Source organism: Lucilia sericata, unplaced genomic scaffold (assembly GCF_015586225.1).
Source record: "Lucilia sericata isolate MDLA Ls3-8-SP2 unplaced genomic scaffold, ASM1558622v1 Contig000875F_arrow, whole genome shotgun sequence".
NCBI lineage: Eukaryota > Metazoa > Arthropoda > Insecta > Diptera > Calliphoridae > Lucilia > Lucilia sericata.
The window spans coordinates 112,222-138,100 of NW_023994866.1; the positions used below are offsets into that span (position 1 = coordinate 112,222).

Genomic DNA, 25,879 nt, shown 5'->3' on the forward strand with positions numbered 1-25,879 from the left:
TAGAACTGAACTAGAACTGAACTAGAACTGAACTAGAACAACTAGAATGAACTAGAACAGACTAAAACAGAACTAGAACTGAACTAGAACTGAACTAGAACGAACTAGACTGAACTAACTGAACTAGAATGGACTAGAAACTGAACTAGAACTGAACTAGAACTGAACTGAACTGAACTAGAACTGAACTAGAACTGAACTAGAACTGAACTAGAACTGAACTAGAACGAACTAGACTGAACTAGAACTGAACTAGAACTGAACTAGAACTGAACTAGAACTGAAGTAAAATTTAGTGCTCTAGTCAGCCGGGTTTTAAGTTTTTCATATATTCGATGTATATAAATATGTAGGTATTTCCGTTTTTATTTCAGAATTTAACAAATTTGATTTTCAAGTGCAGTTGTTTTGTAAATTCAGCAATAGTTTTTATTTTTAATTCTGCATGTTTGATTTTTTTATTTGTTTGGTTGTTTTGTTTTTATTTTCTGTTTATTTGTTCATTGAAGTGGCATGCAGCAACAAAGTTTTTTACAGTACTTTTGTGCATTTATTTTTAATGAGTCTATCATTATTTCAATTGCATTAATTAAGCAATAAAACAATTCGTTTGTAATTGTTGTTGGTTTTTGTTAATTTTTGCTGGCTTAAGGATTTTATCGAAAAGCAAAAACAACAAACTGAATTAAAAAGGCAATAACTTTAATGTTTAAATTTAAATCAAGGATTAAGTAGAGAAAATATTTTTGTATAAATTTTAAAAATTAAACTATAAGAACTTGAGCTGTTATAATATTATTAAATATTTATTATTTACTTACCCAAATATTTCCCTTGATTCTTCATTAATACGCAAAGAGTGCAGGCAACCAGTAAAGCCGGTACCACTTTGTGAGGGTGGTAATTCAATAATTAGACCAATTGGGGCCTGAGGTGCACCACCCAAATGTAGCCATGTATTAAGTATAGTGTCCGGAGTATGTAGACGTGGTGGCAATAATTTCAACCATGTAGGCTGATCACCCGACATGGCCAGAGTGTCGTTAACTAATAGAGAAGCATTACAATGGGTGTAATTACGACTGAAGTCCAATCTAAAAGTATAAAACAGAAGAAAAAAAACACAAATTTAATTATATTTTCAAAGATTAATTTAACTAGTACCAGAGTGTTTACAACAAGTTAGTGTTAATCTTAAGGCTAGGAGGGCTGGTTAAAAAGTATCTTAACTTTATAAAATGTGTAAGCTTTTGCTTTTAACAAACAAAAACTTTTCGTTTAGATCTCCTAAATATGAGAGTGTGTGATATGTTTTGTTATAAATATTCTTGTACATAAAATGTTAACACTTTTCACCATCAACTTGATGGCTTGGAATGCCAAACCATAACATAACATGTCAAGTCAAGCCATTTACTCCTCTACGAATGTTTAGAACATCTGCATGTGTATGTTGTAGATATAGGATGGTGTGGCTAGCCAACCTTTAGGCCATATTAACACGTTTAAGTTGTTAACTTGCAAATAAAGCCCCTTTAAACAAATTCCCAAAATAACAACATAAATACCCAACACTCATACGTACGAGTGTTTATGTTTATTTTATCTCAAATAGACATTCTTTCATGTTGACCCAGCAGTTTTCCAAAGGAGTCAGTGTATTCTGTTTCTTGCAAATGTCTTACTGCTAAGTGGACTTACAGTTATATATTAGAATTTTGACTCTCCACTTTACTGTCACCAAGTAAACTAATGAAGAGTCGATCATTACAATTCTATATCAGAGTAATCTAGAGAGTGGTCATTTTAAACTTTGTGTTCTCTACTCTCAATTCTAATCGAATTGAAAATTTGGGTTGGAGACTGTCACCCCGAACTGCAGCGATGTAACGCTCAACTATTACTCATACAAATTTAAATGTCGTAAATGTGTGTGTGTGTGCGTGTAGATGAGGATATAAAAGTACTATGAATTTGTTTGTTTATAAGTTTTACTCTCACATCATTTGTAGTTTAGTTGCTGGTATGTTAAGTGTCAAAATCATAAAAACTAAAACTTAAACCCTAAAAAATGAAAGGTCTCACTTTTCCATTACAAAGTTTTTCGTTTTCTTTTCCTTTTTTTGTTTAAAAGGTAAACAACTATATAGAAAATAAGTATTTTGCTTGTTGTTGTAGTTGCATGTTTACACCATTTCCGGTTAAAATGAATAGCAATTGGAGAACTAACTCTAAAAGCTAAGTTTTAAAAAATTTACTATAAAAACAAAGTTTTGGTAAATATACTATAAAAAGCCAAGTTTTGGAAAATTTACTATAAAAAGCCTAGTTTTAGAAAATCCTCCATAAAATGCCAAATTTTGAAAATTTACTATAAAAAGCTAAGTTATGGAAAATTTACTGAAAATAGCCAAGTTTTGGAAAATTTTGTATAAAAAGCCAAGTTTTGGAAAATTTGCTATAAATGCCAAGTTTGGGAAATTTTACTATAAAAAGCCAAAATTTTAAACATTTACTATAAAAAGCCAAGTTTTGGAAAATTTACTATAAAAAGCCTAGTTTTAGAAAATCTCCCATGAAATGCCAAATTTTGAAAATTTACTATAAAAAGCTTAGTTTGGAAAATTTACTATAAATAGCCAAGTTCTGAAAACTTACTATAAAAAGCCAAGTTATGGAAAATTTACTATATTTACTATAAAATGCCAAGTTTTGGAAAATTTAGTATAAAAAGCCAAAATTTTAAACATTTACTATAAAAAGCCAAGTTTTGAAAAATTTGCTATAAAAAGCCAAGTGTTGGAAAATTTACTATAAAAAGCCAAGTTATGGAAAATCTTCCATAAAATGCCAAATTTTGAAAATATACTATAAAAAGTTAAGTTTTGGAAAATTTACTATAAAAAGCTATGTTATGGAAAATTTACTATAAATAGCCAAGTTCGGAAAATTTACTATAAAAAGTCAAGTTATGGAAAATTTACTATAAAATAGCAAGTTTTGGAAAATTTTGTATAAAAAGCCAAGTTTGGGAAATTTTGGTATAAAAAGCCAAAATTTGAAACATTTACTATAAAAAGCCAAGTTTTGGAAAATTTGCTACAAAAAGCCAAGTTTTGGAAAATTTACTATAAAAAGCCAAGTTATGAAAAATCTTCCATAAATGCCAAATTTTGAAAATATACTATAAAAAATTAAGTTTTGGAAAATTTACTATAAATAGCCAAGTTTGCAAAATTTACTATAAAAAGCCAAGTTTTTGAAAATTTGGTATAAAAAGCCAAGTTTGGGAAATTTTACTATAAAAAGCCAAAATTTGAAACTTTTACTATAAAAAGCCAAGTTTTGGAAAATTTGCTATAAAAAGCCAAAATTCTAAACATTTACTATAAAAAGCCAAGTTTTGGAAAATTTGCTATAAAAAGCCAATTTTTGGAAAATTTACTATAAAAAGCCTAGTTTTAAAAAATCTTCCATAAAATGACAAATTTTGAAAATTTACTATAAAAAGCCATGTTATGGAAAATTTACTATAAAAATTAAGTTTTTGAAAATTTACTATAAAAGCCATGTTCTAGAAAATTTACTATAACAAATAATTTATTTTTAAAATTTTAGAAAATTTCCTAGAAAAAGTTAAACTTTGGAAAATTTACTATAAAAGGAAATTTTTTAAAACTTAACAAAAATTGCTAATATTATTAATAATTTCTTTTTCATGGTAATCGGTGCTTTATAATTTTCATTACTATTACAGTTGCCCCCAACAGAAACAAATACAAAAATTTTCTAATATTTTGTTGTCATTTTGGGCTTTTTGTTGTGTCATTTTATATTTTAGAATAAACTAGGAAGCGTTCACCCAAACCTAAACATAGTTATAAACAAATACAAACATAAACACACATGCACATACATATATATAATTTGTGTTTATTGGGACATATTTGTATTGGTACTAAAACACTCTTACATGGTGAATAACTTTAACATCCCTTTCCCCAGAAATACAACCCAGTTGATTTACTAGAGATCTTAAACATTAGATAAGTATTAAAAAGGAAACAGAGGTTTTCCTTAAATAATGTTCGTTAGTATTGGATTGGTAAAAGTTTTGGGGAAGGAGAAGGACATGGTTGGCCGAAAATTTGTTTTAAAGTTTATGGCAAGGATTTTGTTTGTTTGGCGTTTTGTGGATTCTTTGTAGCAGAGAAGTAAAATGCTATCTTTATCCATAGTAAATTTCTCTGAAATTTGCTATCTTTATCTATAGTAAATTTCTCTGAAATTTACTATCTTTATTTATAGTAAATTTCTCTAAAATTTATGGTAAATTCCTGTGAAATTTCTCTGAAATTATCTATAGTAAATTTCTCTGAAATTTACTATCTTTATCTATAGTAAATTTCTCTGAAATTTAGTATCTTTATCTATAGTAAATTTCTCTGAAATTTCTCTGAAATTTACTATCTTTATCTATAGTAAATTTCTCTGAAATTTACTATCTTTATCTATAGTAAATTTCTCTGAAATTTACTTTCTTTATCTATAGTAAATTTCTCTGAAATTTACTTTCTTTATCTATAGTAAATTTCTCTGAAATTTACTATCTTTATCTATAGTAAATTTCTCTGAAATTTACTATAGATAAATTTCTCTGAAATTTACTATCTTTATCAATAGTAAATTTCTCTGAAATTTACTATCTTTATCTATAGTAAATTTCTCTGAAATTTACTATCTTTATCTATAGTAAATTTCTCTGAAATTTACTATCTTTATCTACTATCTTTATCTATAGTAAATTTCTCTGAAATTTACTATCTTTATCTATAGTAAATTTCTCTAAAATTTGCTATCTTTATCTATAGTAAATTTCTCTAAAATTTGCTATCTTTATCTATAGTAAATTTCTCTGAAATTTGCTCTCTTTATCTATAGTAAATTTCTCTGAAATTTGCTATCTTTATCTATAGTAAATTTCTTTGAAATTTGCTATCTTTATCTATAGTAAATTTCTCTGAAATTTGCTATCTTTATCTATAGTAAATTTCTCTGAAATTTGCTATCTTTATCTATAGTAAATTTCTCTGAAATTTGCTATTTTTATCTATAGTAAATTTCTCTGAAATTTGCTATCTTTATCTATAGTAAATTTCTCTGAAATTTGCTATCTTTATCTATAGTAAATTTCTCTGAAATTTGCTATCTTTATCTATAGTAAATTTCTCTGGAATTTGCTCTCTTTATCTATAGTAAATTTCTCTGAAATTTGCTCTCTTTATCTATAGTAAATTTCTCTGAAATTTGCTCTCTTTATCTATAGTAAATTTCTCTGAAATTTTCTATCTTTATCTATAGTAAATTTCTCTGAAATTTTCTATCTTTATCTATAGCAAATTTCTCTGAAATTTTCTATCTTTATCTATAGTAAATTTCTCTGAAATTTACTATCTTTATCTATAGTAAATTTCTCTGAAATTTACTATCTTTATCTATAGTAAATTTCTCTGAAATTTACTATCTTTATCTACAGTAAATTTCTCTGAAATTTACTATCTTTATCTATAGCAAATTTCTCTGAAATTTACTATCTTTATCTATAGTAAATTTCTCTGAAATTTACTATCTTTATCTATAGTAAATTTCTCTGAAATTTACTATCTTTATCTATAGTAAATTTCTCTGAAATTTACTATCTTTATCTATAGTAAATTTCTCTGAAATTTACTATCTTTATCTATAGTAAATTTCTCTGAAATTTACTATCTTTATCTATAGTAAATTTCTCTGAAATTTACTATCTTTATCTATAGTAAATTTCTCTGAAATTTACTATCTTATCTATAGTAAATTTCTCTGAAATTTACTATCTTTATCTATAGTAAATTTCTCTGAAATTTACTATCTTTATCTATAGTAAATTTCTCTGAAATTTACTATCTTTATCTATAGTAAATTTCTCTGAAATTTACTATCTTTATCTATAGTAAATTTCTCTGAAATTTACTATCTTTATCTATAGTAAATTTCTCCGAAAATTTACTATCTTTATCTATAGTAAATTTCTCTGAAATTTGCTCTCTTTATCTATAGTAATTTCTCTGAAATTTGCTCTCTTTATCTATAGTAAATTTCTCTGAAATTTGCTCTCTTTATCTATAGTAAATTTCTCTGAAATTTGCTCTCTTTATCTATAGTAAATTTCTCTGAAATTTGCACATCTTTATCTATAATTTCAGAGAAATTTACTATCTTTATTTAAATTTCTCTGAAATTTTCTATCTTTATCTATAGTAAATTTCTTTAAGTAAATTTCCCATCCCTGTTATGTATATTTACTTAAAGTTGGTTCAATTTTATGAAACCTCATAAAATGTTTGCTGTTGTGATTTTCTGAGTTTTTTCTTTTTGTTTTTGAGAACAAAGTGTATGTGTGTGTGTCTATAAAGGAAACCTATAATGGTTTTTGGTATATTATGTGGTCCTACCAAACTGATGTCAGTATTGTTGAAGATGATAATGATGACGATGATGTTGATGTTGTAAACACTTTCAAACTTATGTTTATGATTAGTTGTCAAGGTAGATATTACTGACACTTGTTCATCGTATATGTTTTTAAGGATACTTTTACATTTTTTTTTGCTGTTTTGTTCTAATTTGGTTTTTGTAAAGGTAAACAATTTCTGAAAAGGAAATTCATCCACAAAATGCAATTTACAGTTTATATGTATTTTTAGTATTTTGTTAGTTTTTAACCAAAAATTTTAGATGTTGAGTAAAAAATGTTAAAAGGAATAAAGAAAACTTTTAGAAATGAATTATTAAGGTTAACTTTGCTGCTCAAACTAAAGAATATGTTTATTTACCTAAATCATTTGTAAAGTGACAGATAAGTTGATAAGACTTTTGATGGATTGACAGGTTTAATGTTCATTAATTTTTAAATTAATCAAATAACTAACAGCTCTGCGACACTTTTAAATAGACCAGTTGTTCGATAATGGTTCATTAGAATCGTCATAATTATATATATAAAAAGTTGGAATGTGTCAAGAATTTCTAATAATTTTCAGATCTAACTCAAACTCCAACCTTAACATATAAAAGAATCACGTATTTGTTATTAAAACCTCAAACTTTTAAAAAGGTTCAAAGTGTGAAAATAGTTAACATTTCAAACAGGAAAATCATTTTATTAACCACTAAGTACTTTAACAAAAATAAAATGTATCCTTTTAATAGCTTAGCACAACATTCACTAATACATGTACGAAAACATTTTCATACTTAAGTATTTATACTTCCTATATATTGATTTGTCTAATACGGAAATGATTTTTAAAATTTTCCTCTTTTTTTTGCAAAAAAATATAAATAGCAAACCGACAAATATTTTATTACAGGCCATTTACTAAACAGAATAGCATTTGAGAAAAGGAAATCCCTCATACCCAATAAAAAGGGATCAAAAAGATTAAATTGCTTTTATTTTATTTATTTTTTTGCTTTTTAAATCGACACACAAAGTCATAAAATGAGACTAATGTAATATGAGCAGTTAGATGTTAAAAGTCAAACGGCGGGGGTAGTAAGTTTCAATTTATGGAATCTTATAACAGTTAGAAAAATGTTTAAAGGAATAGGTAGGAGTAACTTTAAAGTTAGAATAAGGCTGCACATAAATGTCGAATGTATAGTTCACTAGTACAACCGATTAGATAGTCCATAGTATAGACTAGTCTATAGTTCAGACTATAGTTAAATCTATAGTCCAGGCTATTTTCTAGTCCATAGTTGAGATTATAGCCCAGTTTATAATCGAAATTATAGTTGTATCTATAGTAATTCTATATTATGGACTATAGCCTAGTCCATAGTCCAGACTATAGTCCATAGTCCAGTCTATAGACCGGATTATAGTCCAGTCTATAGACCAGACTATATAAAGAATATAAATAATATAAAGAATAGTATATGCTCCAGACTATAGTCTAGTCTATAATCGAGACTATAGTCTAGACTATAATCGAGAATATAGTCTAATCTATAATCGAGATTATAGTCTAGTCTATAATAAGGTCTACAGTTTAGTATGAGGTCCGGAATATAGTCTAGTTCATAGTTTAGACCAAGGTCTATTCTATAGTCCAGTCTATAGGCCAGACTATAGTCCAGTCTATAGGCCAGGCTATAGTCCAGTCTATAGGCCAGACTATAGACCAGACTATAGTCCAGTCTATAGGTCAGACTTTAGACCAGACTATAGTCAGTTTATATGTCAGACTATATACTTGACTAGTATATAGTTCAATCTGTAGTATAGTCAATACTCGAGACTATTGTATAGTCTACTAGCTATACCCAGTGTGCTTCGCTACCCTGATCGTAATGGAATAAAATAAATATTATTGTAAATGTATATATATCTGCAATATCAAAAAGTCCCCTATTTAAATTTATGTTTATATATTCAATATTTTAGAAAACTCAAAAAGTACCAATGAAGTACGAAAAAGTAACAAAAGTCCTCTTTTATTTAATTTCATGTTCCTAAGTTCAATATTATAGAAAATTAAAAAAGTACCAGTTGAAGAACGAAAAATTACCAAAGGGTCCCCTTTTATAAATTCTCATTAACTCCGGGCTCCACATGGTTAATTTCATGTTATAAAAAACACAAAAAGTACCTTTTGAAGAACGAAAAATTACCAAAAAGTCCTCTTTTATATGTTCTCACTTACTCCGGGCTCTACGTACTTAATTTCATGTTTCTAGGTTCAATATTATAGAAAATTCAAAAAGTACCTTTTGAAGAACGAAAAAGTACCAAAAAGTACCCTCTTATAGATTCTCATTTACTCCAGGCTCTATATGCTTAATTTCATGCTTCTAGGATCAATATTATAGAAAATTCAAAAAGTACCTTTTGAAGAACGAAAAAGTACCAAAAAGTCCCCTTTTATAGATTCTCATTTACTCCAGGCTCTACATTCTTAATTTCATGCTTCTAGGATCAATATTATAGAAAATTCAAAAAGTACTTTTTGAAGAACGAAAAAGTACCAAAAAGTCCCCTTTTATAGGTCCCCACTTAATTCGGGCTCTACATGTTTAATTTCATGTTTCTAGGTTCAATATTATAGAAAATTCAAAAAGTACCTCTTGAAGAACAAAAAAGTACCAAAAAGTCCCCTTTTATAGTTTCTCACTTAATCCAGGCTCTACATGCATACTTTCATGTTTCTGTTTTCAATATTATAGAAAATTCATAAAGTACCTTTTGAAGAACGAAAAAGTACCAAAAAGTCCCCTTTTATAGAATCTCATTTACTACGGGCTCTAAATGCTTATTTTCATGTTTCTAGGTTCAATTTAATAGAAAACTCAAAAAGTATCAGTCGAAGGACGAAAAAGTACCAAAAAGTCCCCTTTTATAGATTCTCATTTACTCCAGGCTCTACATGCTTAATTTCATGCTTCTAGGATCAATATTATAGAAAATTCAAAAAGTACCAGTCGAAAGACGAAAAAGTACCAAAAAGTCCCCTTTTATAGATTCTCATTTATTAAGGGCTCTACATGCTTAATTTCATGTTTCTAGGTTAAATTTTATAGAAAACTCAAAAAGTACCAGTCGAAAGACGAAAAAGTACCAAATAGTCCCCTTTTATAGATTCTCATTTAATAAGGGCTCTACATGCTTAATTTTATGTTTCTAGGTTAAATTTTATAGAAAACTCAAAAAGTACCAGTCGAAGGACGAACAAGTACCAAAAAGTCCCCTTTTATAGATTCTCATTAACTAAGGCCTCCGCATGCTTAATTTCATGTTTCTAGGTTAAATTTTATAGAAAACTCAAAAAGTACCAGTCGAAGGACGAAAAAGTACCAAAAAGTCCCCTTTTATAGATTCTCATTTACTCCGGTCTCTACATGTTTAATTTCATGTTTCTAGGTTCAATATTATAGAAAATTCAAAAAGTACCTTTTGAAGAACGAAAAAATACCAAAAAGTCCCATTTTATAGATTCTCATTTACACCGAGCTCTACATGCTTAATTTCATGTTTCTAGGTTTAATTTTAAAGAAAACTCAAAAAAGTTCCTGTGTAGAACGAAAAAGTAGCGAAAAGTCCCTTTATTATTAATTTCATGTTTCTATTTCAATATCATAGAAAACTTAAAAAGGACCAGTTGGAGAATGAAAAGTACCAAAAAATATCACTTGATACCGGGGTTCCAAATAACACCCCATTAGGATATTTAGTGTTTCTAAATTTAAAAATTTTATCTAAATTGGATCATTGTGGTTGAATAAAATCAAATTTCCCGTTTTTACCCCTTTTGGTACTTTTTTCCTCCCCATTAACGAAATAAAAATTATATTCCAAAAAGTTGCAACATCGTAGTGGGAGCCCGTTATTATGTATTCATATGTATAAGTTAATAAACCAAAAACAATGTTTTATGAAAAAAGTACCAAAAATAGGTACAATTTTAACCCCTTAAACGTCCGAATATCCAAAAAGTACTAAATTCATATTTTTATTTTTTCGTTAAGTTATGAAGGAGTCAAAAATATTTTTTGAATGTGCACTGGTTTAAAAGATACATGGGGTGCGAAAAAAGTACCAAAATACAGTTTTTACCCGTTTATTCCCTAAAGGGGCCGAATTTTAAAAAAGTACCAGACACCTGTCCGTTTATTTTTTAAATGAACGGCGATAAGCTTTAAACTGTTTTTGTATCTTTTCTAGTTTAGGAGATATAAGGTTACCGAATTTACCCGTTTATACCCTTTTTTACCCCCTAAACATTCGAATTTCCAAAAATCCCGTCTTAGTGGATCTATTTGGCGGGAGACCAACCTCCTGTCCAAATTTCAGCTCTTTAGCTTCAACCGTTTAGGCTGTGCGATGATGAATCAGTCAGTGAATCAGTCAGTCAGTCAGTAACGTTAGAATTTTATATATATAGATAATCGAGGCAATAGTTTAGTCTATAATCGAGACTATAGTATAGACTATAATCGTGACTATAGTATAGTTTATAATTGAGATTATAGTATAGTCTATAATCGAGACTATAGTCTAGTACTAAGATTATACTATAGTCTATAATCGAGGCTATAGTCTAGTACTAAGTCCTGAAAATAGTCTAGTCTATAGTCCGGACTTTAGTTCAGACTATAGAGCAAAACTCACCAGACTAAAGTCTATGTAGTAATAGTTGGGACTATGGTCTAGCTTATGATCCAGACTATAGTGGAGGCTATAGTCAAAATTACAATATATTATATAGTCCAGACTATAGTCCAACCGATTGCCTTGTCCATAGTCCAACACATGTCCTTGTCGGTAATGCAACTTAAAGTCTAGACTATTGACCTGATTATAGTCTAGTCTATTGTTCAGAACATAGTCTCTAGACCAACCTATAGTCCAACATATTGTCTAATCTATATTCGATTCTAGTTTACAGTCCAGACTATAGTCTATATGTCCGACTATAAACTAATCAATAGCTTAGGCCATACTCAGTCTAAAATGTCTAGTCAGAAGTCTAAGTTTTTGTATAGATCTATGTTATCTATGTTTCAGATTATGACTTTGTCTAATGTTACATTCCAGTCTAGTTTAGTCTGTAGTTGTAATATTTGTTAAATTTTGTCTTAATTATAAAACTTGCTAAAATGTTTTTTTGACAAAAACAAAAACCAATTAATATTTCCATTAACATGATATAATTTGTTGCAGTTAGAGCAAAATACCAAAGAATTTAGAACTTAGAACGAAATGTCAGCTTACAGGAAATGCTGTTTCAAAGAAATGTCATTTTATTTTGAAAGTAATAAAATTAATTTCCAAGAACTGTGGGTGAGTAAATGAAATTGCATACAAATATATATATATATCAAGATATATTTTCTTCTTATTGACTAAATTTAAATAAATATATTTCTCGGAAGTTCTGTTGACTTTTTTTATTACACTAAGCTGCAAAATTTATTTTTGTATTTAAATAGTTCTCTAATTTCAAGTGTGTGAGTACTTATTTATATAATAATTGCTATAACGACTATTTTTTTTCAAGTTGTAGATCATTAAGGAAAGTATAGATATAATTTTATGAAATTGTACATTCTAATATACAATTTTCCTATACATTATATTACAATCGGATTAATAGGTAAAAAATTAAAAATGTTTTTCCTCCCACTTTTTAATCCCATTAGGCATAAGTGATGCCCCTGCGTATACGTAATTTTTAATTTTTGCCAACACTCATACTCCTGCTTAAAAACTGTTGGATTTTTGCTTTTGGTCTTCTAGCTCTCTTATCAAATAACAAATGTGTAATCTACTTCATACGAACTGTAATACAAAACTTGCAATCAAATAAAAGGAGAAAACCCGATTACAAACACTAATAGAAATCTACACAAATTAACCATAATTCCACTAACTAACTGTATTGTATTAAATGCTCTTCAAAATCTCCTTTGTACAAATTTCCTTCTACTTGCACACTCACACACAATTATAATTAACACTATTAAAATCAAACACGTACACTGTATAGATCTTACTACAAGAGAAACCAAAAGGATAAAAATAAACCGAATAAAAAAAAAACTGTATAAAGAAAGATTCATAAAAAATGTACAAGTGTTAGTGGGGGTGGAGAAAGGGAGGCAGGATGAATATTAAACGAAAACATGCTAAAACATGTTGTCCATCTAGCAACATGAGTGGTAAAAACAACAAAACAGTACTCTTACATGCTAAACTTGTGTGCAAATATACATAGTATGTATGAGAGTGCAGAAAATAACGGAAGAATAATTTATTAAGCAAAAAATAAAAACAACAACTTCAACCAGTACAAAAGGAATAATATATAAAATGACTTTGAATGTGTGTGGCCTTGACATAACAAATGAAATATAAAAAGAAGAAAAACAACAACTAACAAAAATAGAGATTCTCAGAATTGTTGTTTTAAGAAAAAGTTTTTGCTAAAAAAATCTAAACAACATAAACCAGCGAAACATTAAAAGTCTATTTTAAAGTAAATTTTAAAGAAGAAAATGTAAATGTCGAAAAAACATGAATTAGGCGATTAGCTGAAGGCTTTAACAGTAGAACAAAAATAAAAGCTACAATATAAATGCACATATGTAAATTAACAACAAATAAACATTTATAGAACTGATCTCAAAATGAGACATAACTAGAACTGAACTAGAACTGAACTAGAACTGAACTAGAACTGAACTAGAACTGAACTAGAACTGAACTAGAACTGAACTAGAACTGAACTAGAACTGAACTAGAACTGAACTAGAACTGAACTAGAACTGAACTAGAACTGAACTAGAACTGAACTAGAACTGAACTAGAACTGAACTAGAACTGAACTAGAACTGAACTAGAACTGAACTAGAACTGAACTAGAACTGAACTAGAACTGAACTAGAACTGAACTAGAACTGACTAGAACTGAACTAGAACTGAACTAGAACTGAACTAGAACTGAACTAGAACTGAACTAGAACTGAACTAGAACTGAACTAGAACTGAACTAGAACTGAACTAGAAGCTGAACTAGAACTGAACTAGAACTGACTAGAACTGAACTAGAACCTGAACTAGAACTGAACTAGAACTGAACTAGAAAACTGACTAGAACTGAAACTAGAACTGAACTAGAACTGAACTAGACTGAACTAGAAACTGAACTAGAACTGAACTAGAACTGAACTAGAACTGAACTAGAACTGAACTAGAACTGAACTAGACTGAACTAGAACTGAACTAGAACTGAACTAGAATGACTAGAACTGAACTAGAACTGAACTAGAACTGAACTAGAACTGAACTAGAACTGAACTAGAACTGAACTAGAACTGAACTAGAACTGAACTAGACTGAACTAGAAACTGAACTAGAACTGAACTAGAACTGAACTAGAACTGAACTAGAACTGAACTAGAAAGACTGAACTAGAACTGAACTAGAACTGAACTAGAACTGAACTAGAACTGAACTAGAACTGAACTAGAACTGAACTGACTAGAACTGAACTGAACTAGAACTGAACTAGAACTAGAACTAAGAACTGAACTAGAACTGAACTAGAACTGAAACTAGAACTGAACTGAACTGAACTAGAACTGAACTAGAACTGAACTAGAACTGAACTAGAACTGAACTAGGAACTGAACTAGAACTGAACTAGAACTGAACTAGAACTGAACTAGAACGGAACTAGAACGAACTAGAACTGAACTAGAACTGAACTAGAACTGAACTAGAACTGAACTAGAACTGAACTAGAACTGAACTAGACTGAACTAGAACTGAACTAGAACTGAACTAGAACTGAACTAGAACTGAACTAGAACTGAACTAGACTGAACTAGAGGAACTAGAACTGAACTAGAAGTGAAACTAGAACTGAACTAGAAGTGAACTAGAACTGAACTAGAACTGAACTAGAACTGAACTAGAAGAACGAACTAGAACTGAACTAGAACTGAACTAGAACTGAACTAGAAACTGAACTAGAACTGAACTAGAACTGAACTAGAACTGAACTAGAACTGAACTAGAACTGAACTAGAACTGAACTAGAACTGAACTAGAACTGAACTAGAAACTGAACTAGAACGAACTAGACTGAAGAACTAGAACTGAACTAGAACTGAACTAGAACTGAACTAGAACTGAACTAGAACTGAACTAGAACGAACGAGAACTGAACTAGAACTGAACTAGAACCTGAACTAGAACTGAACTAGAACTGAACTAGAATTGAACTAGAACTGAACTAGAACTGAACTAGAACTGAACTAGAAACTGAACTAGACACTGAACTAGAACTGAACTAGAACTGAACTAGAACTGAACTAGAAACTGAACTAGAACTGAACTAGAACTGAACTAGAATGAACTAGAACCTGAACATAGCACTGAACTAGAACTGAAACTAGAACTGAACTAGAACGAACTAGAACTGAACTAGAACTGAAACTAGAACTGAAACTAGAACTGAACTAGAACTGAACTAGAACTGAACTAGAACTGAACTAGAAGTGAACTAGAAGTGAACTAGAAGTGAACTAGAACTGAACTAGAACTGAACTAGAACTGAACTAGAACTGAACTAGAACTGAACTAGAACTGAACTAGAACTGAACTAGAACTGAACTAGAACTGAACTAGAACTGAACTAGAACTGAACTAGAACTGAACTAGAACTGAACTAGAACTGAACTAGAACTGAACTAGAACTGAACTAGAACTGAACTAGAACTGAACTAGAACTGAACTAGAACTGAACTAGAACTGAACTAGAACTGAACTAGAACTGAACTAGAACTGAACTAGAACTGAACTAGAACTGAACTAGAACTGAACTAGAACTGAACTAGAACTGAACTAGAACTGAACTAGAACTGAACTAGAACTGAACTAGAAGTGAACTAGAACTGAACTAGAACTGAACTAGAACTGAACTAGAACTGAACTAAACTGAACTAGAACTGAACTAGAACTGAACTAGAACTGAACTAGAACTGAACTAGAACTGAACTAGAACTGAACTAGAACTGAACTAGAACTGAACTAGAACTGAACTAGAACTGAACTAGAACTGAACTAGAACTGAACTAGAACTGAACTAGAACTGAACTAGAACTGAACTAGAACTGAACTAGAACTGAACTAGAACTGAACTAGAACTGAACTAGAACTGAACTAGAACTGAACTAGAACTGAACTAGAACTGAACTAGAACTGAACTAGAACTGAACTAGAACTGAACTAGAACTGAACTAGAACTGAACTAGAACTGAACTAGAACTGAACTAGAACTGAACTAGAACTGAACTAGAACTGAACTGAACTAGAACTGAACTGAACTAGAACTGAACTAGAACTAGAACTGAACTAGAACTGAACTAGAACTGAACTAGAACTGAACTAGAACTGAACTAGAACTGAACTAGAACTGAACTAAACTGAACTAGAACTGAACTAGAACTGAACTAGAACTGAACTAGAACTGAACTAGAACTGAACTAGAACTGAACTAGAACTGAACTAGAACTGAACTAGAACTGAACTAGAACTGAACTAGAACTGAACTAGAACTGAACTAGAACTGAACTAGAACTGAACTAGAACTGAACTAGAACTGAACTAGAACTGAACTAGAACTGAACTAGAACTGAACTAGAACTGAACTAGAAGTGAACTAGAAGTGAACTAGAAGTGAACTAGAACTGAACTAGAACTGAACTAGAACTGAACTAGAACTGAACTAGAACTGAACTAGAACTGAACTAGAACTGAACTAGAACTGAACTAGAACTGAACTAGAACTGAACTAGAACTGAACTAGAACTGAACTAGAACTGAACTAGAACTGAACTAGAACTGAACTAGAACTGAACTAGAACTGAACTAGAACTGAACTAGAACTGAACTAGAACTGAACTAGAACTGAACTAGAACTGAACTAGAACTGAACTAGAACTGAACTAGAACTGAACTAGAACTGAACTAGAACTGAACTAGAACTGAACTAGAACTGAACTAGAACTGAACTAGAACTGAACTAGAACTGAACTAGAACTGAACTAGAACTGAACTAGAACTGAACTAGAACTGAACTAGAACTGAACTAGAACTGAACTAGAACTGAACTGAAGAACTTAGAACTGAACTAGAACTGAACTAGAACTGAACTAGAAATGAACTAGAACTGAACTAGAACTGAACTAGAACTGAACTAGAACTGAACTAGAACTGAATTAGAACTGAACTAGAACTGAACTAGAACTGAACTAGAACTGAACTAGAACTAGAACTGAACTAGAACTGAACTAGAACTGAACTAGAACTGAACTAGAACCGAAGTTAGTTTTTCTTCGATCCAGGTACAACATAGAGTTATATCACTATTTTAAGTTTTAATATGTTCTGGATGCCTCTATTATAATTTTGCATTTATATTGTTTAAGATTTGTTATTCGAGCATTTGTTTTAAACTAAACTGAATCCCTTCCACCCCAATATTGATAGTTTTATGATGATTTTGCCTTACTCCCCACAACACATTTCCCAGGAGACTAATTGTGAGCAAATGTTTATTTTGGTTTTGTTCGGTCTTTCTCCTATTATGGTTGATTATCGACTAAAAACCACCAGTAATGGCTACAACAACAAATAATGTGTATTTTAACACTAACACGCCTGCCAAAATGCAAAATAAAAAAACTGAAATGGCCAACAGAAATCATTGTACTAAACAAACAACAACCTTAAAACCCAGCTGTTTGGTTAAAATAGCTGATAATGTGGTTGTTTTGACTCGAAAGCGTTCTAAAAAAATAAACAATAGTAATGGCAACTACAACAACACTAACGACAACAAAACCAAAACATGATTGTTGATGTCCGCAAAACACTTTGGGCGCCATTGTCATTATTACCAACATTTTGAATTAAGTATTGACCAATGTTTATGACCATTTAAATAACAAGTCCTTTGGTCAAATAACGAAAAACTCAAACCAAGTATAAAGTCAACTAACACATGCTTAAATGTCAATTTCTGGAAACGATAATTTTATTAGGTATATATCGTTTAAAAACCTAAGTTTAAGTAGGAAGGGCAAACTGGTGATTTGGTTTTTTGTATTATTTTTCTATTTCATTCGCGTGAGTTGCTTAGCATTTTCAAGGCTATTGTTAAAGATATTGCTAATTAAACATGACACGCAATTGTTTTTTTTTCCAAAAAACTTAATATTTTTTTGCCCATAAATTATGCTACTTATCATGTCCATCCTTTTGTAGACAAATTTAATCTCGATATACTTTACTTTTCCTTAAGGGCTGGCTTATTTATAATTTGGAAAAGAAAAATTTATTTTTGATTAAATTGCTTAGCTTTTAAACAGTCTGGATGAAACCAATTTATAAAATTTCTAAAAAAAACAGTATTAAATACACACAGAAAATTTATGTTTTACACGTAAAATAGAAATTAATTTATCTTTGGTAATTACTAACTTGTCCAAAAGTCCAAAGACACAAAACCAAAGGAAAAACAGTCAACCAACAAACAAACACATTTTTTTTATAAAATCAAAGTAGGAACAAACATTATAGTTAAAAACTTTTTCGACAACAAATGTTCTCTTTGTAAAATAAACCTACTGTGTCCACCAAGAGAAATTGGTTTTAGAGATTGGTTTACAGTGGAACTAAAATTATGAGATATACTAAAAATTTATATTAGTTACTAAAATTAGTTCTAACCTGGTCTATAGTCTGAACTATAGCATATAGTTAAATCTAGAGTCTCGTCTATAGTCTAGTCTATAGTCTAGTCTATAGTCTAGTCTATAGTCTAGTCTAGTCTATAGTCTAGGTCTATAGTCTAGTCATAGTCTAGTCTATAGTCTAGTCTATAGTCTAGTCTATAGTCTAGTCTATAGTCTAGTCTATAGTCTAGTCTATAGTCTAGTCTTATAGTCTAGTCTATAGTCTAGTCTATAGTCTAGTCTATAGTCTAGTCTATAGTCTAGTCTATAGTCTAGTCTATAGTCTAGTCTATAGTCTAGTCTATAGTCTAGTCTATAGTCTAGTCTATAGTCTAGTCTATAGTCTAGTCTATAGTCTAGTCTATAGTCTAGTCTATAGTCTAGTCTATAGTCTAGTCTATAGTCTAGTCTAGTCTAGTCTATATCTAGTCTATAGTCTAGTCTATAGTCTAGTCTATAGTCTAGTCTATAGTCTAGTCTATAGTCTAGTCTATAGTCTAGTCTATAGTCTAGTCTATAGTCTAGTCTATAGTCTAGTCTATAGTCTAGTCTATAGTCTAGTCTATAGTCTAGTCTATAGTCTAGTCTATAGTCTAGTCTATAGTCTAGTCTATAGTCTAGTCTATAGTCTCTATAGTCTAGTCTATAGTCTAGTCTATAGTCTAGTATATAGTATAGTCTATAGTCTATAGTCTAGTCTATAGTCTAGTCTATAGTCTAGTCTATAAGTTAGTCTATAGTTCTAGTCTATAGGTCTAAGTCTCTAGTCTAGTCTATAGTTCTCGTCTATAGTCTAGTTCTATTAGTCTAGTCTATTAGTCTAGTCTTATGGTCTAGTCTATAGTCTAGTCTATAGTCTAGTCTATAGTTCTAGTTCTATAGTCTAGTCTATGAGTCTAGGTCTATAGTCTAGTCTATAGTCTAGTCTGATAGTCTAGTCTATAGCTTAGGTCTATTAGTCTAGTCTATCGTCTAGTCTATGTTAAAGGGGGGTGTGGGGGGTCTAGTCTATAGTCTAGTCTATAGGTCTAGTCTATAAGTATAGTCTATAGGTCTAGTCTATAGTTCTAGTCTATAGTCTAGTTCTATAGTCTAGGTCTATAGGTCTAGTCTTCGTAGTTCTAAGTAGTCTATAGTCTAGTCTATAGTCTAGTCTATCGTCTAGTCTATAGTCTAGTCTATAGTTAGTCTATAGTCTAGTCTCTAGTCTAGTCTATAGTCTAGTCTATAGTCTAGTCTACTAGTTCTAGTCTATAGTCTAGTCTAAGTCTAGTCTATAGTCTAGTCTATAGTCTAGTCTATAGTCTAGTCTATAGTCTAGTCTATAGTCTAGTCTATAGTCTAGTCTAGTCTAGTCTATAGTCTAGTCTATAGTCTAGTCTATAGTCTAGTCTATAGTCTAGTCTTAGTCTAGTCTATAGTCTAGTCTATAGTCTAGTCTATAGTCTAGTCTATAGTCTAGTCTATAGGTCTAGTCTATAGTCTAGTCCTATAGTCCTAGTCTATAGTCTAGTCTATAGTCTAGTCTATAGTCTAGTCTATAGTCTAGTCTATAGTCTAGTCTATAGTCTAGTCTATAGTCTAGTCTATAGTCTAGTCTATAGTCTAGTCTATAGTCCTAGTCTATAGTCTAGTCTATAGTCTAGTCTATAGTCTAGTCTATAGTCTAGTCTATAGTCTAGTCTATATCTAGTCTAATAGTCTAGTCTATAGTCTAGTCTATAGTCTAGTCTATAGTCTAGTCTATAGTCTAGTCTATAGTCTAGTCTATAGTCTAGTCTATAGTCTAGTCTATAGTCTAGTCTATAGTCATAGTCATAGTCTAGTCTATAGTCTAGTCTATAGTCTAGTCTATAGTCTAGTCTATAGTCTAGTCTATAGTCTAGTCTATAGTCTAGTCTAGTCTAGTCTAGTCTATAGTCTAGTCTAGTCTAGTCTAGTCTAGTCTAGTCTAGTCTAGTCTAGTCTAGTCTAGTCTAGTCTAGTCTAGTCTAGTCTAGTCTATAGTCTATAGTCTATAGTCTAGTCTAGTCTATAGTCTAGTCTATAGTCTAGTCTATAGTCTAGTCTATAGTCTAGTCTAGTCTAGTCTAGTCTATAGTCTAGTCTATAGTCTAGTCTATAGTCTAGTCTATAGTCTAGTCTATAGTCTAGTCTAGTCTAGTCCTATAGTCTAGTCTATAGTCTAGTCTATAGTCTAGTCTATAGTCTAGTCTATAGTCTAGTCTATAGTCTAGTCTATAGTCTAGTCTATAGTCTAGTCTATAGTCTAGTCTATAGTCTAGTCTATAGTCTAGTCTATAGTCTAGTCTATAGTCTAGTCTATAGTCTAGTCTATAGTCTAGTCTATAGTCTAGTCTATAGTCTAGTCTATAGTCTAGTCTATAGTCTAGTCTATAGTCTAGTCTATAGTCTAGTCTATAGTCTAGTCTATAGTCTAGTCTATAGTCTAGTATAGTCTAGTCTATAGTCTAGTCTATAGTCTAGTCTATAGTCTAGTCTATAGTCTAGTCTATAGTCTAGTCTATAGTCTAGTCTATAGTCTAGTCTATAGTCTAGTCTATAGTCTAGTCTATAGTCTAGTCTATAGTCTAGTCTATAGTCTAGTCTATAGTCTAGTCTATAGTCTAGTCTATAGTCTAGTCTATAGTCTAGGCTATAGTCTAGTCTATAGTCTAGTCTATAGTCTAGTCTATAGTCTAGTCTATAGTCTAGTCTATAGTCTAGTCTATAGTCTAGTCTATAGTCTAGTCTATAGTCTAGTCTATAGTCTAGTCTATAGTCTAGTCTATAGTCTAGTCTATAGTCTAGTCTATAGTCTAGTCTATAGTCTAGTCTATAGTCTAGTCTATAGTCTAGTCTATAGTCTAGTCTATAGTCTAGTCTATAGTCTAGTCTTAGTCTAGTCTTTTGCTTAGCCTATATTATGTACTAAATTATACATTATAGTCTCAAATATAAACTCTAATATCAGCCGGTCTATGTATTGCCTATACTTTGTCATTTGGCTTGATAGTGGCACGGTACTTCTTACTATTTAATGAATCAATATTTAGTTCTAAATATATATTCATTCTAAGAAAAATAATCTCCTATGAAAAAGTGTTCATTAGATAAATAAATAGCAGCTATCAAACGGATTAAATGAAAATGTCCCACTGTGGCAAGATGAAACAAAAAATCTTTAAATTTATGATAGTCATTAGAGAATGTAAAAGTGTTAATGGCACTTGCCACACAACTGTGTGCGGCAATATGGGTAAATTGCAAAAAATTCAAACTCTTCTAATACATACAAATGTTTTTGGATAATAGAAAAAATAACAAAAATAACTATAGTTTGTTTTTTAAGGTTGTGCTGGTTATTTGTTTGGCCAAATAAAGTAAAGAAAAATAGACACATTTTTGTTTTTTTTCTTTTTTGGCTTTTTCAATACTTTGCCCCTAACTAACTCTGGTAAAAATAAAATATATAAATATAATACAAAGTGCTTGTACAAGTATTTAGTTTACAAACAAAGAAATATCTATAATTTGTTACTTACTCTGCACGTATTGTTATCTCATGGCCTGTATTCACTGGAGTCTCAAGTTCACTTAACAGCATTGTCTGTAAGCCACATGAAAATTGGAATTGCAACAGACCTTTTTGCAAAAATAATGCCATATAATGACCGCCCTTAGTGCCCTGTGCGGCAGCTAACATTATGAGACCATTGGTGGCACGTGTGCGTACTTTAAGTTGAACATGCATTGGCAACACTGTATCCAATGTATCATGATGTGGTATATCCTTGTGGATGCGATGTGACACATATGAATCACCGGAGAAGGCAGCATTTTTAATGACAATAGGGGTTTCACAGAGAGCACCTTGTCGATCAAAGCGACAAACACACTGGAAGAAAAAAAATTGAAAGTTAATTGTAATTTTTAAGCGATTGATTACAGAAATATTTGTAACACACTCAAACATTTTTTATAGATGTCGAAAATCGAGTTTTATGCATATAGTCTTGACTAAAATCATGTAGAGTCTACACTGTTGAATATAGCTTAGTCTTGTCTATAGTCTGGACTATAGTCTGGACTGTTACCGGACTATAATCTGGACTATAGTCTGGATTATAGTCTGGACTATAGTCTGGACTATAGTCTGGACTATAGTCTGGACTATAGTCTGGACTATAGTCTGGATTATAGTCTGGATTATAGTCTGGATTATAGTCTGGACTATAGACTGGATTGTAGTCTGGACTATAATCTGGACTATAGTTTCGACTATATTCTCTTCAATATTCTAAACTATAGTCTTGTGTATAGTCTTGTCTATAGTCTGGACTATAGTCTAGTCTATAGTCTGGACTATAGTCTAGTCTATAGTCTGGACTATAGTCTTGTCTATAGTCTGGACTATAATATTGTCTATAGTCTGGACTATGGTATTGTCGATAATCTGGACTATAGTCTTGCCTATAGTCTGGACTATAGTCTTGCATATAGTCTGGACTATAGTTTTGCCTATAGTCTGGACTGTAGTCTTGTCCAAAGTCTGGACTATAGTCTTGTCTATAGTCTGGACTATAGTCTTGTCTATAGTCTGGACTATAGTCTTGTCTATAGTCTGGACTATAGTCTTACCTAAAGTCTGGGCTATAGTATTGTCTATAGTCTGGACTATAGTGTTGTCGATAGTCTGGACTATAGTCTTGTCTATAGACTGGACTATAGTCTTGTCTATAGTCTGGACTATAGTCTTGCCTAAAGTCTGGACTATAGTCTTGTCTATCGTCTGGACTATAGTCTTGTCCATAGTCTGGACTATAGTCTTGTCTATAGTCTGGACTATAGTCTTGTCTATAGTCTGGACTATAGTTTTGTCTATTATCTGGACTATAGTCTTCTCTATCGTTTGGACTATAGTCTTGTCTATAGTCTGGACTATAGTCTTGCTTATAGTCTGGACTATAGTCTTGCTTATAGTCTGGACTATAGTCTTGTCTATAGTCTGGACTATAGTCTTGTCTATAGTCTGGACTATAGTCTTGTCTATAGTCTGGACTATAGTCTTGTCTATAGTCTGGACTATAGTCTGTACTATAGCCTTGTCTCTAGTCTGTACTATACCCTTGTCTATAGTCTGGACTTTAGTCTTATCTATAGTCTGTACTATAGCCTTGTCTATAGTCTACACTATAGTCTGGTCTATATAGTCGTGTATATAGTCTTGTCTATAATCCTGTCTATAGTCTTGTCTATAGTCTTGTCTATAGTCTTGTCTATAGTCTTATCTATAGTCTGTACTATGGTCTTGTCTAAAGTATGTACTATAGTCTTGTCTATAGTCTGAACAATAGTCTGGTCTTTAGTCTGGACTATAGTCTTATTTATAGTCTGGATTATAGTCTTGTCTATAGTCTATACTATATTCTAGTCTAAAGTCTGTACTATCATCTGGTTTATAGTCTGGACTGTAGTCTTGTCTCTAGTCTGAACCCTATTCTTGGAACTATAGTCTTGATTATAGCCAATACTCTAGAACTTCTATAGTCAGGACTATAGTCCATAACTTATATTCATGGTCTCCTTATATAGTTCTCTGACTTCAAGTTTTTTTTTTGTAACTCGAGCCTTTCTTTCTTGGATTAGTACATAAATAATAATTGTATCCTTTTATATCCTTTTTGTTTTACCTTTAATACCGCTTAACAATTTATGGCACAAATTCTTATATTCAATAATTTTTCTTTCTCTGTAACTTATAATTTTCCCAAAACAACCAAAGGTCGCATATGGCTTTATTGCAATTGCCATAAATTCAGTTTTATTTTATTTTCCATTTTTTCAGTTTAGTATTCGATACAATTTTTATTGGTTTATTCTTTCCTTTCCTTTTTTTTTTTTTTGAAAACGTCCACTTTACTGGTGGCTTAAAAATGCTTATCTTTATTCTACTTAAAATTATAAAATTTATTTTCACTTTTTACTGCAAAAAATTGTTGTGTTGCATATAAAAACTGTTTTATTTGTAAAGCAGCGGGAATAAAGTTTTTTACTAAATAATAAAAAATGTGCTCAAAATTCGCAAAAATCGTACAAGGTTAATGAAAAAACTGCATTTAGGAAAATTAAAATTGAAGCTGGAGGAAAGGAAAACTATTTTCATATTTTAGAGTGCAAAAGTTTTCATGTTAAAATCAATATAGCAACAATTTTATTTAGAACAATTTGGAATATAATAAAAGTGAAAATGTTTATAAACGAGCTTTGCATATTTTATATTTTGGGAAAAGCAATACTGCAAAAAAAAAAAAACTCATATTTTTCTTGTTTTATTAAAATATGGTGAACTTAAATCCATTTTTTTAGTTTTTTGTGATAGTATTTTATTTCTCGATATACATACGTATGTGAAGTCTTGACAATAATGTGGTTCTTAAACTACCCAGTGAAGTCTATCGTCCAGTCTATATATAGTTCGGCCTATAGTCCAGTATATAGCCTGGTCTATAGTCTAGTCCATAGTTTATTCTATGGTATAGTTCATAGTCCTAGACTGTAGTCTAGTCCATAGTCTATTATAATGGTATAGTCCATAGTCTTGTCTATAGTCTAGTCCTATCGTTTAGTCTACAGTCTAATCTATAGTCTAGTCTATAGTCTAGTATATAGCCTATTCTATAGTCTAGTCTATAGTCTAGTCTATAGTCTAGTCTATAGTCAAGTCTATAGTCAAGTCTATAGTCTAGAGTCTAGTCTATAGTCTAGTTTATAGTCTAGTCTATAGTCTAGTCTAGTCTATAGTCTAGTCTATAGTCTAGTCTATAGCTAGTCTATAGTCTAGTCTATAGTCTAGTCTATAGTTAGTCTAGTCTATAGTCTAGTCTATAGTCTAGTCTATAGTCTAGTCTATAGTCTAGTCTATAGTCTAGTCTATAGTCTAGTCTATAGTCTAGTCTATAGTCTAGTCTATAGTCTAGTCTATAGTCTAGTCTATAGTCTAGTCTATAGTCTAGTCTATAGTCTAGTCTATAGTCTAGTCTATAGTCTAGTCTATAGTCTAGTCTATAGTCTAGTCTATAGTCTAGTCTATAGTCTAGTCTATAGTCTAGTCTATAGTCTAGTCTATAGTCTAGTCTATAGTCTAGTCTATAGTCTAGTCTATAGTCTAGTCTATAGTCTAGTCTATAGTCTAGTCTATAGTCTAGTCTATAGTCTAGTCTATAGTCTAGTCTATAGTCTAGTCTATAGTCTAGTCTATAGTCTAGTCTATAGTCTAGTCTATAGTCTAGTCTATAGTCTAGTCTATAGTCTAGTCTATAGTCTAGTCTATAGTCTAGTCTATAGTCTAGTCTATAGTCTAGTCTATAGTCTAGTCTATAGTCTAGTCTATAGTCTAGTCTAGTCTAGTGTTTTAGTTCTTGAGTTCCCAAAAGATATACTCACAAAAAGTACCATATGTCGAAATATTAAGGTGGATACCAATATCACTCGAAAATGGTACTGGCTAGTTTTATGTAAAAATTTCAAATTGGAT

At 30.7% G+C, this 25,879-nt stretch overlaps 1 protein-coding gene and 1 long non-coding RNA gene across 2 annotated transcripts in view; one reads left to right on the forward strand and one right to left on the reverse strand.

Moving 5' to 3' along the window:
- Positions 1-25,879, reverse strand: part of LOC119608715 (protein eyes shut-like) — a 79,833-nt gene that overhangs the window by 32,561 nt on the left and 21,393 nt on the right. The window contains 2 exon segments of the mRNA XM_037963235.1: positions 822-1,094; positions 21,888-22,240. Of these exon segments, the coding sequence (XP_037819163.1) occupies positions 822-1,094; positions 21,888-22,240 (626 nt within the window).
- LOC119608720 overlaps positions 1-25,879 on the forward strand; it is a 100,474-nt gene that overhangs the window by 28,016 nt on the left and 46,579 nt on the right. The window lies entirely within an intron of this gene.